Source organism: Micropterus salmoides, unplaced genomic scaffold, assembly GCF_014851395.1.
Source record: "Micropterus salmoides isolate LMB-PRFRI ecotype aquatic unplaced genomic scaffold, ASM1485139v1 Ms_hic_scaffold_12, whole genome shotgun sequence".
Lineage (NCBI taxonomy): Eukaryota > Metazoa > Chordata > Actinopteri > Centrarchiformes > Centrarchidae > Micropterus > Micropterus salmoides.
Window position 1 is genome coordinate 32,872,168 of NW_024040263.1, and position 13,901 is coordinate 32,886,068.

Consider the following 13,901-nt stretch of genomic DNA (forward strand, 5'->3'; position numbering starts at 1 on the left):
TGCCTATCATTTTATATTTTACTCATTTAGCTGACGCTTTTATCCAAAGCGACTTACAATTGCTATATATGTCAGAGGTCGCACGCCTCTGGAGCAACTAGGGGTTAATTGTCTTGCTCAGTCAACCCGGTTCTCTCACACCAAAGGCATAGTCTCATCCATTGCGCCATCACCACCTCGAGAACATGTCACTATGAATTTTTAAACAGATTTGTGGTTTACTGAATAATAAAGTAAATATAATTTGTTAATATCAATGTAAAGAAACCTGAATTCTTGACTGGCAACTCTCTGCTATCTCACAGAGGACATCTTTTGTTCTGTCTCAGGCACCGTAGCTATACTACTCGCTTGGATAGGGGAGTGGGGGTGCTATTTGCAATTCTCACCACTAGATGCCACTAAAACACTGAACCTTTAAATCATTCCACAAGCAGAAACCATGGATTACCACAAGTATCCCTGACGCCATAAACACACACACACACACACACACTGCAGCCTACAATCTATAGCTGAGGTTTGGAAACGAATGGACAGTTATAAAGCAGCCACCTACAAAGTAGGAAGAGTGGTAATGGAGGCAAAAGGGGATCTCGATAAGAAAGTGGAGCTACAATTCCAGGAGGGCAATCCCACAAGCACGTGGCAAGGTTTAAGAACTATGACAGATTACAAGCCCATCCCTTTTTCACTTCTAGTGCTGATGTGTCACTAGCAAGTGAGCTAAACAACTTTTATGCTTGTTGTGAGGCCATTGGCAGCCAACAGGAAAAAAACAGATAAAGCAGAGGTTGGGGTGGGTGCACCTTTCACACCTATCAGCCTTTCTGAGTATGACGTCAGGAAAAAAACAAAACACCAAGGAACCAGCAGGATGGTATCAGTGGGCGGGTCCTCATACTACCTGCTGACAAACTAGTGCCAGTTTTCACAATGATATGAATCTTTGTACCCACGTGCTTCAAGAAGTCCGCCATCATTCCTGTGCCCAAAAAAATAAGAGCAGCCTGCCTGAATGACCACCGCCCAGTGGCACTCATGATGAAGTGCTTTGAACGGCTGCTCCTCGCTACCCAGCACACTGGACCCAGTACAGTTTTCCTGCAGTCCCAACTGATCAGCTGAAGATGCCAAAGCACACATCCTCCCACCATCCTATCTCACTTGGACAAGAAGGGGAGCAAGGGAGATTGTGTTCATTGGATGCAGTTTCGTTTTTAACACCATAGTTTCCTCAAGGTTCATCGAGAATGTATTGCACACACCAGGCCAGTTCTGAGAGGCTCAGGAGGAGCTTCTATCCTCAGGCCACTAGGATCCTAAATCTGCCCCCAATCATACACAAATTTATTACTATTTCTATTCCATTTAAATAAATGGACAAATTGAAGGACCTGGAATGATAACATTTCACTATGAATTTTTACAGATTTGTGGTTTCTCAGCTGAAATAGACTTAAGACAAGTATCATGTTGAATTAGGAGGAAACCATAAAAGAAATGCTAGATTTAGTCCACAAAAGTTCAATGGCAGATTACATAAAAATCTTCCATTTTGCTTTCTTATCCTTTTTTATGAGTTTTACTTGTAGTAAACACTATCCTGCAGAAATGTCTGATTTCACATTTTTTGCTTTTGTCTGCTAAATGTAGATAATGGCAACACCTGGATGTTGGTTTTTGATGTTTACCTTTTCATACATACTGAACACATACACTGGAGTCTTTATTGTGCTCTTTTTTTCTCATATTGGTGTTGCGTGCACTGGAATCAGTAAATCAGTATCAGTGATTTGCAGTGTTTACTGTACAGTACTGTGTAGAATACCAAAAACAAATATATAGGATATAGAGAAAGAGTTATTCTCTTCTGCTGGTTTGCATTCATCACTTGTATAACTTATTGGATTCAATAGAATAAATCTACTTTTAGTGTTCCTCTCTCTCCAAGTATACCTGGACTACACTTCTACCTACAGGCACACAATGAATTGAAGGCATGGCACTGAGAGTTAACTTACAGAGTGAATAATTCAGGTACAGTTATGTAAGATGTTGGTGGGAGGTGGTGTCCATACATTATTATTGTATAGACAAAGCATTGACAGTAATGTGAGAAAATAGCGAAAATAATGTGTGTGTTCTGAAATAATTACTGAAGATCATAGGAATGTGTGCTATACAAACAAATACATAATTAAAAATTGACCAATAAATAATCAAGAGCAATGAGGTCTTCAACTGACAGCTGTTATGTTAATTGATATACTTAAATAAAGAGGAATCCTGAACTGGCTCTTTAATCCCTATTAGCTTTCCTTCATTGTTCACTGAAGCACAGTGTTTTAATTAACAATTTAATTATTGATGAAGCCCTGATCAAGTTATTTTAATTCATTTATTAACGAAAAACAACCGAGAACTGATCATTGCTTTCACCCATCTTTCTTTCCTCTCCTGGCCTGCTCCCTTTCATTCTCATCCTCCTTTCTTTTTTTCCACCTCCTCCCAGCAGAGTGAAAATACCATCACTTTTGTGTCAAACGCATTCTTAGATATTAATTGTAAAACATGCATTTGTCTGGCCTACATAAAATGTATTTATAATGTACATTTCATCTATTTAAAAGGAAATAATCCCCCTGTTCTTAATCACTCTTTCTCGGTCTGTACTTTCTTTGTCCCATCTGTCCTTAAGCAAGGATTATACTTTGCATGTCCGTGAGTACGCGAGGGTCCGTTAGGGTCCGCATGACGAAAAATCGTACGCGTAGGGTCTGTGCGGACGTCCACATGCGTCCTGTTTTGTCCATTTTGGTGCCCTGGTAGCGCCGACTTTAGCCTCTCAACATTCTCCATCACTTCGTCTCGTCCCCCTCATTTAAACTTGTCTTTTGTTTTGAACCCTAATTTCCAGTAAAATCTGTTTTTACAGGGGAAGATAAGTTATTTAGGATTTATAGTTGTTGCATATTTGCTGTTAAGTTTAACTTTAACCTCCATCCCCAAATGACAGCAGTAGGAAGACTTGCAGAATTCACACACTACAACCTAGCTGACATCCCATCAGCAGCGAGCATTACTAACACAGTATGTTGTTTTGTAAAGGAGAAGAATGAACAGTGAAATAGTACGCCAGCAGCTTGTGTGTTTCAGGTGGCGTTTTGGTCTTGGCAGAACTGAGGCTGAGAGCAGTTGTGTCCAGGCTGTGGGAAAACGGGCTCTACATACTGGGCACATATTGCATTGCCCATTCACTAAGATGCTATCTAAAAACAGCTTCCCCTTCAAAGTTGAGGAGCTACTCAACTTTGAAGTCAACTCAATCTCCTCAGCAGAAAAAAGTTGATTATTTACAGCGCTTAACTGTCGTTTTATTCCATGAAGAGTCAGATGCACACAGCCTCACCTGTTGGGAATGAGTTCAGGAAGTAGCTATGCACATGTGTTTCAATGTCTTACTGTGTATAAATCAAAGTCAAATTCGTCCATGACTAGGATACAGTCAAAAGGTGCTGAGGTCAATACACAAGGCAGTTCTGTATGCAGATATAATTCATCCATTTCATACATTTTACTTAAATAATACACAAATGGCATCAATGGAATGTACTTAAAGTGTCAAAAAGAAAAAAAAAGTGCTATGACGAACATATCTGACAAGGAACAGGCAGAAAAGGCCGGGAAATACGGTCCAAAATAGGCAGGTCTGGTAAACAGAAGGCTAGCCAATGTACACTAGACAAGCTGCCAAGGAACAAAGGAAACAGACCAGTAAATACGGGGCGAGTTCAGCAACGACAAAACGTAGCAAAACATTTTTTTTCAATGGAAACGGTGGTGCCTGAACACCCTGTTGTGTACACAAGCGCGCTGCATTTTCCTGCCTTTTTAACACAGTTGTGTTTACAAAGTTGTTGTAGCTGATTGGGTAACACCCGTAACACGCCCACCAAACGGGAGAAAATTTACCTTGAAGCCCGTTACAGAACATTGCAAGGAAACATGTTGTTCAATCTGAAAACGTTGCAAAGTGGTGCAAAACGTTTTGACATTGACCTCATGTGAGTGGGTGATGGATGGGGAAGCTCAGATGACTGCGGGGCTGACGAGAAGTGGAAACAGGTGTGTGAATGGGTGGGGTGGTCAGGTGATGAGGAAAGGAGGGAAAGTCTGAAGACATCTGGTGGACGGACATCAAGTGGATGACAGGTCTGGAGTGAGCAGGGGGCTGGAGGCAAGGAGAGGTTGAAGAGAGGAATGCAGAGAGCTGGGGATGAGAGAAAAGGAAAGAGGGAGGGATGCTACTGAGCACATAATGTGTGTATTCTGTGATTAACAGAAGCATCGGCAGCATACAGCTCTACTGTGGTAAACTGTTAGAAAAACGCCCCCAAGCTCCAGCTCCTTTGTGTTTCCACAAACATACACATAATTCTCACACTCATAAAGACACACACACTGAAATACCCATTAACACACCGTGCAATACACACTTATCTTGTTCACTTATCTTAACAGACACAGGTCAGTCACAAACACAGAGGCGAGCATAATCTTCATCCTTTGGCAGTTGGATTTAATGCTCGTGGAGATGTTTTGTTTTGGACTGGAACAAACTGGAATGCAGGCTCCAAAGCTGGAAATCAACCTCTAACTTAGTCCTTCCACTTAGGTACTGGTATACAGCCAGAACAGCTGTGCTGCAAACAAAACAATCAAAATAATAAAAGCTGTGCTCAAGCTGTGTCTGACAAGGTCAACTGAACTCCCCGTTATTTTTATTCATCTAACTGATATAAGGAGCGCTGTTTTCTTATTCATTCACTTTGCTGTGATTTCTCAGAGCTTTAATAGCAGAAATTGCTCCCTTGAGCTATTTGAAGCAGAACAGACTGATGCAATTCTCAGAGTCACAACATTTAAATGTCATACACCGTTCCATATTACTGGAATCCAGGAAAATGTGATTTGTTTTGTTCTTGTTTTTTTACACTATCAATTTATGTTTTTTACATTACCAAAGCCCAGGATGTCCCATCAATGTGGCTCTAATTAAAAATATAACATTGTGTAAAAACCATAACCCTGAGTGAACACAGAGCAATAGCTGTTTAGGCTTCAAAAGGTTATTTTGTACTTAATACCAATGCAAAGTCAGTTCTTCACTCAGTGGATTTCTAGAAAAGCTGGTTTCATTTTATTTAGCTATTCGGGTTTTAGATGTGAACCAACAGTGTGTGCTTTATTTATACATCAATGAAGCAACCAAATGTTTCTTCAAGGAATTCACATCAGAGAAATCATTATGCAGAAGCAGCTGCAGGAAGTGATAAGTTATATTTAATATTACCGACTCAGTGAAGGTGGGACTACATTTTTAGGTACTTTTTGTCAGAAGATCAGTTAAACATTTTGAGAATGAATGTATGTCATTGCTTCATGAGTTTTTATGTTGAAAATCCCACTTATGTGTAAATGGACCAGACACTGTCACTGACTAATATTAAATGCATCACACCCGGTTTTTGAAATGAGACAGAACTCCAATGAACATAAACTCTTATGTTAATGTAATTGAGTACTTTTCTGTTCAGGTTTGATTTGTAGGAAGGAATAAAATGCTCTGAGAAAATAAATATATAGAACACCTCCTGTTCCTCTGAATCATTCAGGGGCCCCCTGCCAACACGGCCCTTGCTCACGGCATGGCACACCATGATTATCCAGCCCAATGCAGATCAGCAGTTAATACATGAATATCATGTATCTCATTAGCACTTGGCACCATCGTGGCTCTATGGCGAGCATTTCTTCATATTTTGCATCTTGTTTTTATGTATTTGCACAGGCTTCCTCCTGGAGCTCCTGGTAATTCTCCTACAGTCCAAAAAACCTGTAGGTCAGGTTAAGTGGAGACACAGATGTATGTATGAATAGAAATAAGCAGGTATGGCAAATGAATGATTTGGGTCACTAGTACTCTTGTCCTGCTGTAATTAAAAATGCGATTATATAAAATGAGATTAATTCTGATTAACAGAATAGAATGCACAAACACACACACACACACACACACACACACACATAAACAAACACACCCACGTATGCAGGTCCAGAAGGAAGGGGATTTAAGGCTCTCTGTGTCAGATTAAGTTGATGGTTTGTAAAGCTGTCTGACCACTACTGGCTGGCTTTGCTTCCTCCTTTCTCTTAGCCTTCCTCTACTTCTCTTTACGTCTGTTTTTGCTTCTCACTCAAGCCAACCTTTCTTGTCTGTGACTGAATTCAGCATTTTCTCTGAAAACCTTTAGGTTTCTAACAGGCACACAAAATAGAGCTACATGGATTTTAAAGGCTGGCGCTGATGTTTTTGTGTTTGAGCTGCTAACAGGTGATATACTATCCTTTATATCAAAACTCATGTTAAGCTCTCCCCCTACTGACACCAGCTGCCAACTCTGTATGCCTCCAAAGAGGCAGGCACGACTCAAAGAACTGCTGAGAGCCTGTGGATCCATCCCATCAGCTTACTCTCCCATCGCTGAATCTTACTTATAACTCAGCATGAAGAGCAGCATAAGTAAATGTAAATGTAACCTGATCCATGCGTATCAAGCATTTAACAATCTAAATAAATACAAAAGAATGTCACAAATACTTTTAGAAATGTGTATACACAGGAAGCTTTTCAGGAGCAAAATGATCTGATCTCTTAAGAAAAAAATCTGTACTTAAAGTATTTATATTTTTAGTCATGATATTTGCAAAACTAGTATTTCTGTGTGGATTGGAATACGCATTTGTGAGTGTTCAAAATTATGCACAAATCATTTTACACATTTGTAAATTTTTAGTTTGTAGAGCATGGAATACACATTTGTGATATTTTCAGTCTATTTTCACTCCATTGCCAGACCAGTCTGGATCTTCTCCAATGGGTGGAAACTTGAATGCTACTGGAAGCAATTGGGTAGCTAACAAAACATGTGATGTAGCATAGTTACCAAATTCTGTCAAAAGTACGGCAAACACATCTTTCCTATTAACATAAGTTTAAAAGCAGTTGTTCTTTTTTTAGAGAAAACATACCGCCCAGTTCGTTTAATACTGACAAAATAGAGCATTCAACAGAACTTTCCACATCAGCGTCAGCCATCTTGGTTGTTCACAAAAATGTCTCAATGGTGCATCAATCATTCATCATATCAAACCCGCCCCACACTAGATAAATATTTGTGATTGGCCTGGCCGGATCCACTGCGGGTGGAAATCGGTCTGTATGGGAGGGCAGCCTGGAAGAGCAAGTGAAACATGAGCTCACAAGATTGGTCTGGTTCTAAGGATAATACTGTACGATAATGATGCTAATTAATGTTTTTTATCAATTAAGCAGAAAATAGTGGAATAAATTTCATTTTTCTCCAGAAGTCAAAGGTACCACATATTAGGGCCATTGCATAAAAAAACTATGCAGCCAGGGGAGGGCAGAACTATTCTGAGAAAAAGTTTTTTATGAGAAGGAAAAAATGTGTTTTCCAAGTTTCTTTCTCATCTCAAGTTTCTTTCAAATCTCCTGGACCCACGAATGGCGAGTCTGTCCCCTCATGTTTCAGTCTTCTCTTCATGCAGAGCAAGGGCCAGAGGCAAGTAAGCCTACCCTACTTTGTGGTGCCATTTTCTACACAGTAAAATTAGGTAGCGTACTTGCAACACATCACCTACACAGATATTATGTATCATAGCAACCACAGCGTCTCGAAAAAAACACTGCGCCTCCAAAGCGCACCCTAGCGCTCCCAGCTAGGCGTTTTCAGAACAGCAGCTGGCGTTTTCAGCTGGTAAAAAACGCTTTGGTGGACACGGGCCCTTAGATTCCTGGGCAGCAAGGGGATCCCGTTCAGGGGGCGACACCACACGTGATGGAATCCTTTACGAATTGATGATCTCCCTAAAGAACGAGAGTGGGTGATGAGAAGAAATAACTGGATGTCCAACACTATACAAAGTGAAATTATCCAACAGTTTGCCCATGCTATTCAGAGGGATATTGTCGCCTGTTCATCGGAATCCAGATTTTATGGATTAACAGCTGATGGGACTACAGAGCAGTTCTCGTTTAATTTGCAATTTGTTGACAGCAGCCTGGAGTGTCACTGTTTATTTTGGGGATTTTATAAAGCGTATCTTTTCTCCTGCATCAAGGATGTGTTTTCGAGACATTCCAGTCAAACGCCTTGTAGCATACTGCTTTGATGGAGCCAGTAATATGTCCGGGTGCTTTTCAGGAGTGCAGGCTCGCCTCCAAGAATTATGCCCTCAGTCAATGTATGTACACTTGGTTCTCCAAGAGGTTGCTTGTAAAGTGAGCCTTGATACTTTGAACTTTGTACGGGGTGTTGCTACTGTAATTGGAGAATCGCCAAAGCCATCAAACGCGTCTGTTTCTCTTACAGTGATCTTCTGGCTACACTCAATTTGCTGAAAGATGGCAAAAAGATTATCAGAGGGGACTACAGATCAAAGATTGGGGGACTGTAGAACCAAGCCCGAAAAGGCAGAACATATTTCGGTCTTCTCTGTTGCCAAGCACTGTTGCAACCCTCAGAGGCAGTGGCCTGGAGCCTGCGGAGCTCCAAAGCAAGCAGGACTTTATCTACTCAACTCCTAAGCGCCAAGCCACATTTGGAGTAACGTAACAGGACCACCCTGCTCAAGAGAAAGCGTTTGGTTTATTATGAGCTGCCACTGAGCAGGTTAACATAACATGCTTAACATTGCTGTGTGCAACGGAGTGTGGTAGTTACAAGACTGTAAATATGTTTGTTTCTTATTAGCGTGTGTTTATGTTATTAGACTTGGACGTGACACGCAAAAAATGCACCTCCCACCACAGCACCCCCAACTTAAAAACTCTTCCCATGGCTATGCTTATCGGTCTTATCTGTTACAGCTGTATGTGGTTCGCTGGTGTGTGTGTCGCATTGAACATTTTGTCACAACAGTTGTGTATGGCGTTGCATGTGGCGTACTATCTCTGGGTACTATCTGCAACCGAGTAGAGTCCAGGCAAGTTGAGCTGGAACTGGTAATGGAAAAACAACATTTTTGAGGCTGCAGCCACTGACCTGGACGAACTAACCGACACTGTGACATCTTACATCAGTTTTTGTTTATTTAGTTTTAACTGCAATGGCCCTAATACACCCTCATACAAAGGTGATGTTTCATACCATTTGTTTTTGTCTGACATACAGTCCCAAACCCAAAGATATTCAATTTACTATGATATGAAATTCAGAAAAAAAAGCAAATCCTCAGACCAGACTGTTTGATGTTTTTGCTTGATAAATGACTTAACCAACCAACTGAGAACTGATTATTGTTTGCCTCTCTTCACCAATTTTTATTGTCTTTGTATTGTATAATGCAACCAAAGGGAAGCTCACCATTTTTGAGTGCTCGTGCGGATTTTCTGTAAGCAGAGAGGGATCAGGGAGCAGCAGAGAGTGGAGTGATTGCAGACTGTTTTATATGGGAAGAGCAATGTGCTGCCGCTCCACTCCACTCACTTGTGTTTCTGTTTACATACATTAAATGCCAGATGGCACAATTAAGGTACATGCATTAACATTATGAACTGGAAAGCTGCATGAAAATGAAAAAAAAAAGAAAAAAAGACATGTTTATTTCTTGGGTCTGATTTAATCAGTGAAGTCAATTTCTCTGAAGATGTAATAAAAGTAATTTGGGGACAACAAACTAAGATTTTATAGACTTTTACTACTAAGTAACTCTTTATCTTAATTTAAAGTTCATTCTCAGCTATGCATTTCAGAATTTCCTTTTAGCTACTTCTAGGATGCGCTTGTAAAATATAGGGAATTAATTCAATTATTTTCTGTATTTGCTCCTACATTTATGGGAAAGTAAGTTTTTGCACATTTGATCAGGACGAAGTAAACTGTGGCAGTGGGTTACCCCTCAAGCTTAGTCAAGTTATGCACACAACCTTAAGATGCCTGTATCATTACAGCCCTACTATTAAAAAACTACCAACGTTATGTTGTGACTCGTTTACCTCATTAGCATTGTACATACCGCATCACTTGCTTTGGTTTGTGTTTAGAAAATATGAACGCACTCCTGAGGAACACTGCATGTAAATCGTTGACTCTCAGTTTTGGAGTTTGGGAACAGCACTGCAGAGAACTCCCCTGATGCAAGACTGGTTAAAATGAGTGATGAAACAGGCTGTTATCAAGTGTTACTGTGAGGTGATGATTCATTTGCATTCATAAGAATGCATTTATGCATATATACATGGACGATTAAGAGTTGAGTGTTCTAGCGTGCTGTGATGAATAGAAACAGATGTAGGAGCAGCTATGCATGTGGTTTACACTAAAGGGCAAGAGGGTAGCTGTGTGACCTCCATACTAATGAAAATCTATGAGGTGGGTTTGCTGTTCAGTAGACTGGGAAACTACACTGGAAGTGTGAATGAAGAATCACTTCACAAGAGAAGCATTATTGAACCACATGAATAGAGACTAGTCATGTTTCCATCCAATCGGCATACGAATTTTAAGCGTACTTTTCAAATGTTACAAATAAGAAATATGTGAAATTTTTGTGAAAAAATGTGTTTCCATCAGCTGGTGTGGAGCGAATAAACCAGGCTACGGCAAACATAGTTACGTCAGTAGTTGACGTTAAACGTGGCCATAATAAAGAAGACGTATGGGTTCCAAACCAGAAGCGTGAACCATTGATCTTAGAAATATAGAGAGGTCCTCAGAAATGTGTTTCAAGCGGGCAAGTTGCTACCAGCCATGTCTCCCCACGTTATGGGAATATCCGGTGTTACGCAGAGTTTTGCATGCCTGCCGAGAATTGCATGCACCTCCAAATAATGCTTTTAAAAGCTATAATATCCTTTGTGGGGTTCATCAATGGTGATAAATGATTCGAAGTATGTATTTTGTGAACGTTTAGATATTTTATTACACTCAGTAGATGTAGAATTCATTGAGATTCAGCAAAAATATGTGGTGATAACTAGGGCTGCAGCTAACGAGGATTTTAGTATTCGAAGCTTTGATAGATTATTTCAACGATCGTGGCGTTCACACTACGCAGGGACACACACACAGTACAGGAGCTGACAGCAGCTCTGTCACCTGACGGCTGGTCTCCAAACCATGTTTTGTCAAGAAAACGTCGTGCTGTTGCCCAGGCGACATAAGTTTCGTTTTACGGTGGACGGACGGTAACATTACACAGTTGCTGTTTTCTTTGGCTTGAAATAATCCCATACTTTGGACACTTTCTTCTTTGTCCCTCGCTATTTTCTCTCTCTTCCTCCACTTTGCAAGCAGCTCCATTATAATCACGTGTGTTCACAGCGTAAGCGTGATGTGCCACAGTAATATAAGTCCGTGCAAAACACTGTGCTGTATAGTTAAATGGATTAAAACGAAGCATCGACGCAAATTATTTGTGTCGATGAATTTTATTAATCGATTTTATTGATTTAATCGATGAATCGTTTCAGCCCTAGTGATAAGTCCGTTTGACCGGTGTGCAGAGCAAAGTATCATTCAGCAGAACAGATGATGAAGGCTACCTGCCGAGATTTGCATCCACCTCTTTTCTCAGCACAAATGAGCGTTACCAGCCACCAGGTGCATGAAATTCTCAGCAGGCATGCAGAACTCTGCACAACCAGCAAGACGCCGGCAGCAGAAACAGCTGATCAGTCGTTACCTCAGAAGTCATAAAAAGTGTTTCCATCTCTCATTTAGCGCATTTACTCTTTTTCGACAAAGACAAAAAACACCTCAAGCGAGCGTAAAAACTTTAAACGCATTAAAAAACGTTGATGGAAACACGGTTACAGACAACATAACATGTGAACGTATAAACAAATCTGCAAATCGATGTTTATCTAACCTGAGTGAAAAGTGAATTTGCCTCTCTGCATCTTTATCACTGTCTGTAGCCATGCTTTAATTATTATTTATTAATTATTTAAGTGGACTTTTGAAATATCGCCAAAACAAAAGTAAATGGGAAATAGGGGCGTTTCCATCAGCTGGTTTGGAGCGAATGCACCAGGGTCGAGTTCAACGCCGACAAAACATAGCAAAATGTTTTTTTCAATTGAAACGAACACCCTGTTGTGGATGCAAGCACACTGCATTTTCCTGGCTTTTTAATGCAACATTGCACAACATTGCAAGGAAACATGTCGTTCAATCAGAAAACGGTGCCAACAGTTTCGAGATTGAACTCTCGCCCCAGGCTACGGCAAGCGTCGTTACGTCAGTAGTCGACGTTACACATGGCTTTAATAAACAAGACATATGGGTTCCAAACCAGAAACAAAACCAATTGCAGGGACCTGAGGGCCATTGATCTTAGAAAAATGGAGAGGTCCTCAGGAATGTGTTTCAAGTGGGGAAGTAGCTTCCAGCCATGACTCCGCACGTTATGGAAATATCCTGCAAGACGGCGACAGTGGAAACAGCTGATCAGACATGAGATCCAAGTTTGCTACACCAGAACCTATTTGGCAAAAGTGTTTCCATCTCCCATTTAGCGCATTAATTCTTTTATGACAAAGTCAAAAACCACCTTAAGCGAACGGAAAAACGCGAACGTAACATTAAAGCATAAGAATTTCAATTTCGTCGTTTCCATTAACCTTTTTTAATGCGATACTTCAAAATGTGCATAAAAAAAACAATGGAAACATGGCTTGTGTGAACCTTTTCATGAACACACTGGATGTGCACAGCAAAGAATGTGTCTCTTTGGGATCCAAAATAACCAAGCATGCTGCTGCTGCTGCTCATGAGAGTTTCAGGCAGGTCACACAAAAATGCATCCAGTAAACACTGCAGACGGTGATTTTTGAATCAAGTCACCACAGGAGCACATATTGTATACACTGTTGTTGATTAGCATACAGCGATGTTTAAAATGTAACTGTCACTGGAGGATGAGGCCTTGTCGTGGCAGTCTTTGACTCCGTCACTGACGAACCCTTTTTGTCTCTATATGTTTGCAGGTGGAGTCCAACAACCCGTCACTCTCCGTCTGTCCGTCTCTCTCTCTGTCTTTGTCCTATACCTCTGTGTGTCTTTGTTTCTCTCTCTGTCTGTCTGTCTGTCATTCTGTCTATGCGGCTGAACATCAGCATGCCTGTATGTTTGCCAGCAGCACAAGCAGAAGCATTATGGAAGTGAAAGAGCGACGTCCATACTGCTCACTCTCCAAGAGCCGCAAGGACAAGGAGGGACCCTACACCGGTGAGATAGCTCAGTTAGCGTGATCATTCATTTATTCATTCATTTGCTCGCTTATTTGTGTCTTTGTTCATTCAGTAGTTGAGTCAGTCAGTCAGTCAGTGAGTCAGCCATCCTTTTTGCATTCAGAGATCCTTTAAATTTAACAGATTTTAATCAAACTCTAGCTTCCAGTAGATGAAACGGCTGCTATGATTATCCCAAGAGCCTCCCACTGACAAACTCCAAAAACATTGTGGTGGTGTTCAGGATGTTGACGTTGGCTTTACACAACTGGAGAAAAAGTCATTGACATTTTTTAAGTAAATCTGCAGTTGCTCGTCGTCACTGATTGACTCTTTCTTGTCAGAGATTTGGCTGGGAGAGGCACTGGCCACGCAGTCGTTGGTTTATAGTACAAGAGGCATGAAGCTGATCTGTTCTTGTGGGGCTCCACATCTGCAGGTGATCAGTGTCTCCAGCTTTTCCTGCTCCGACCGAGAGAGTTACTTAGAGATGATTCTCTTTAAAAGACCCCATTAAGACATAAGGCCACAGGTCCAAGGTGTTGAACTCTTTACAGCACGTTTTTTTAAAGGTGTAAGG

The 13,901-nt window shown here is 40.8% G+C and overlaps 1 protein-coding gene across 5 annotated transcripts in view; it reads left to right on the plus strand.

The window, feature by feature from the left end:
- Nucleotides 1-13,901, plus strand: part of tenm3 (teneurin transmembrane protein 3) — an 824,111-nt gene that overhangs the window by 556,497 nt on the left and 253,713 nt on the right. For all 5 annotated transcript variants that reach the window (XM_038714618.1, XM_038714620.1, XM_038714619.1 and 2 more), the window contains one exon: nt 13,079-13,319. In XM_038714618.1, coding sequence (XP_038570546.1) covers nt 13,217-13,319 — 103 coding nt within the window. In that variant the 5' untranslated portion in view covers nt 13,079-13,216. The remainder of the gene's footprint in view (nt 1-13,078; nt 13,320-13,901) is intronic.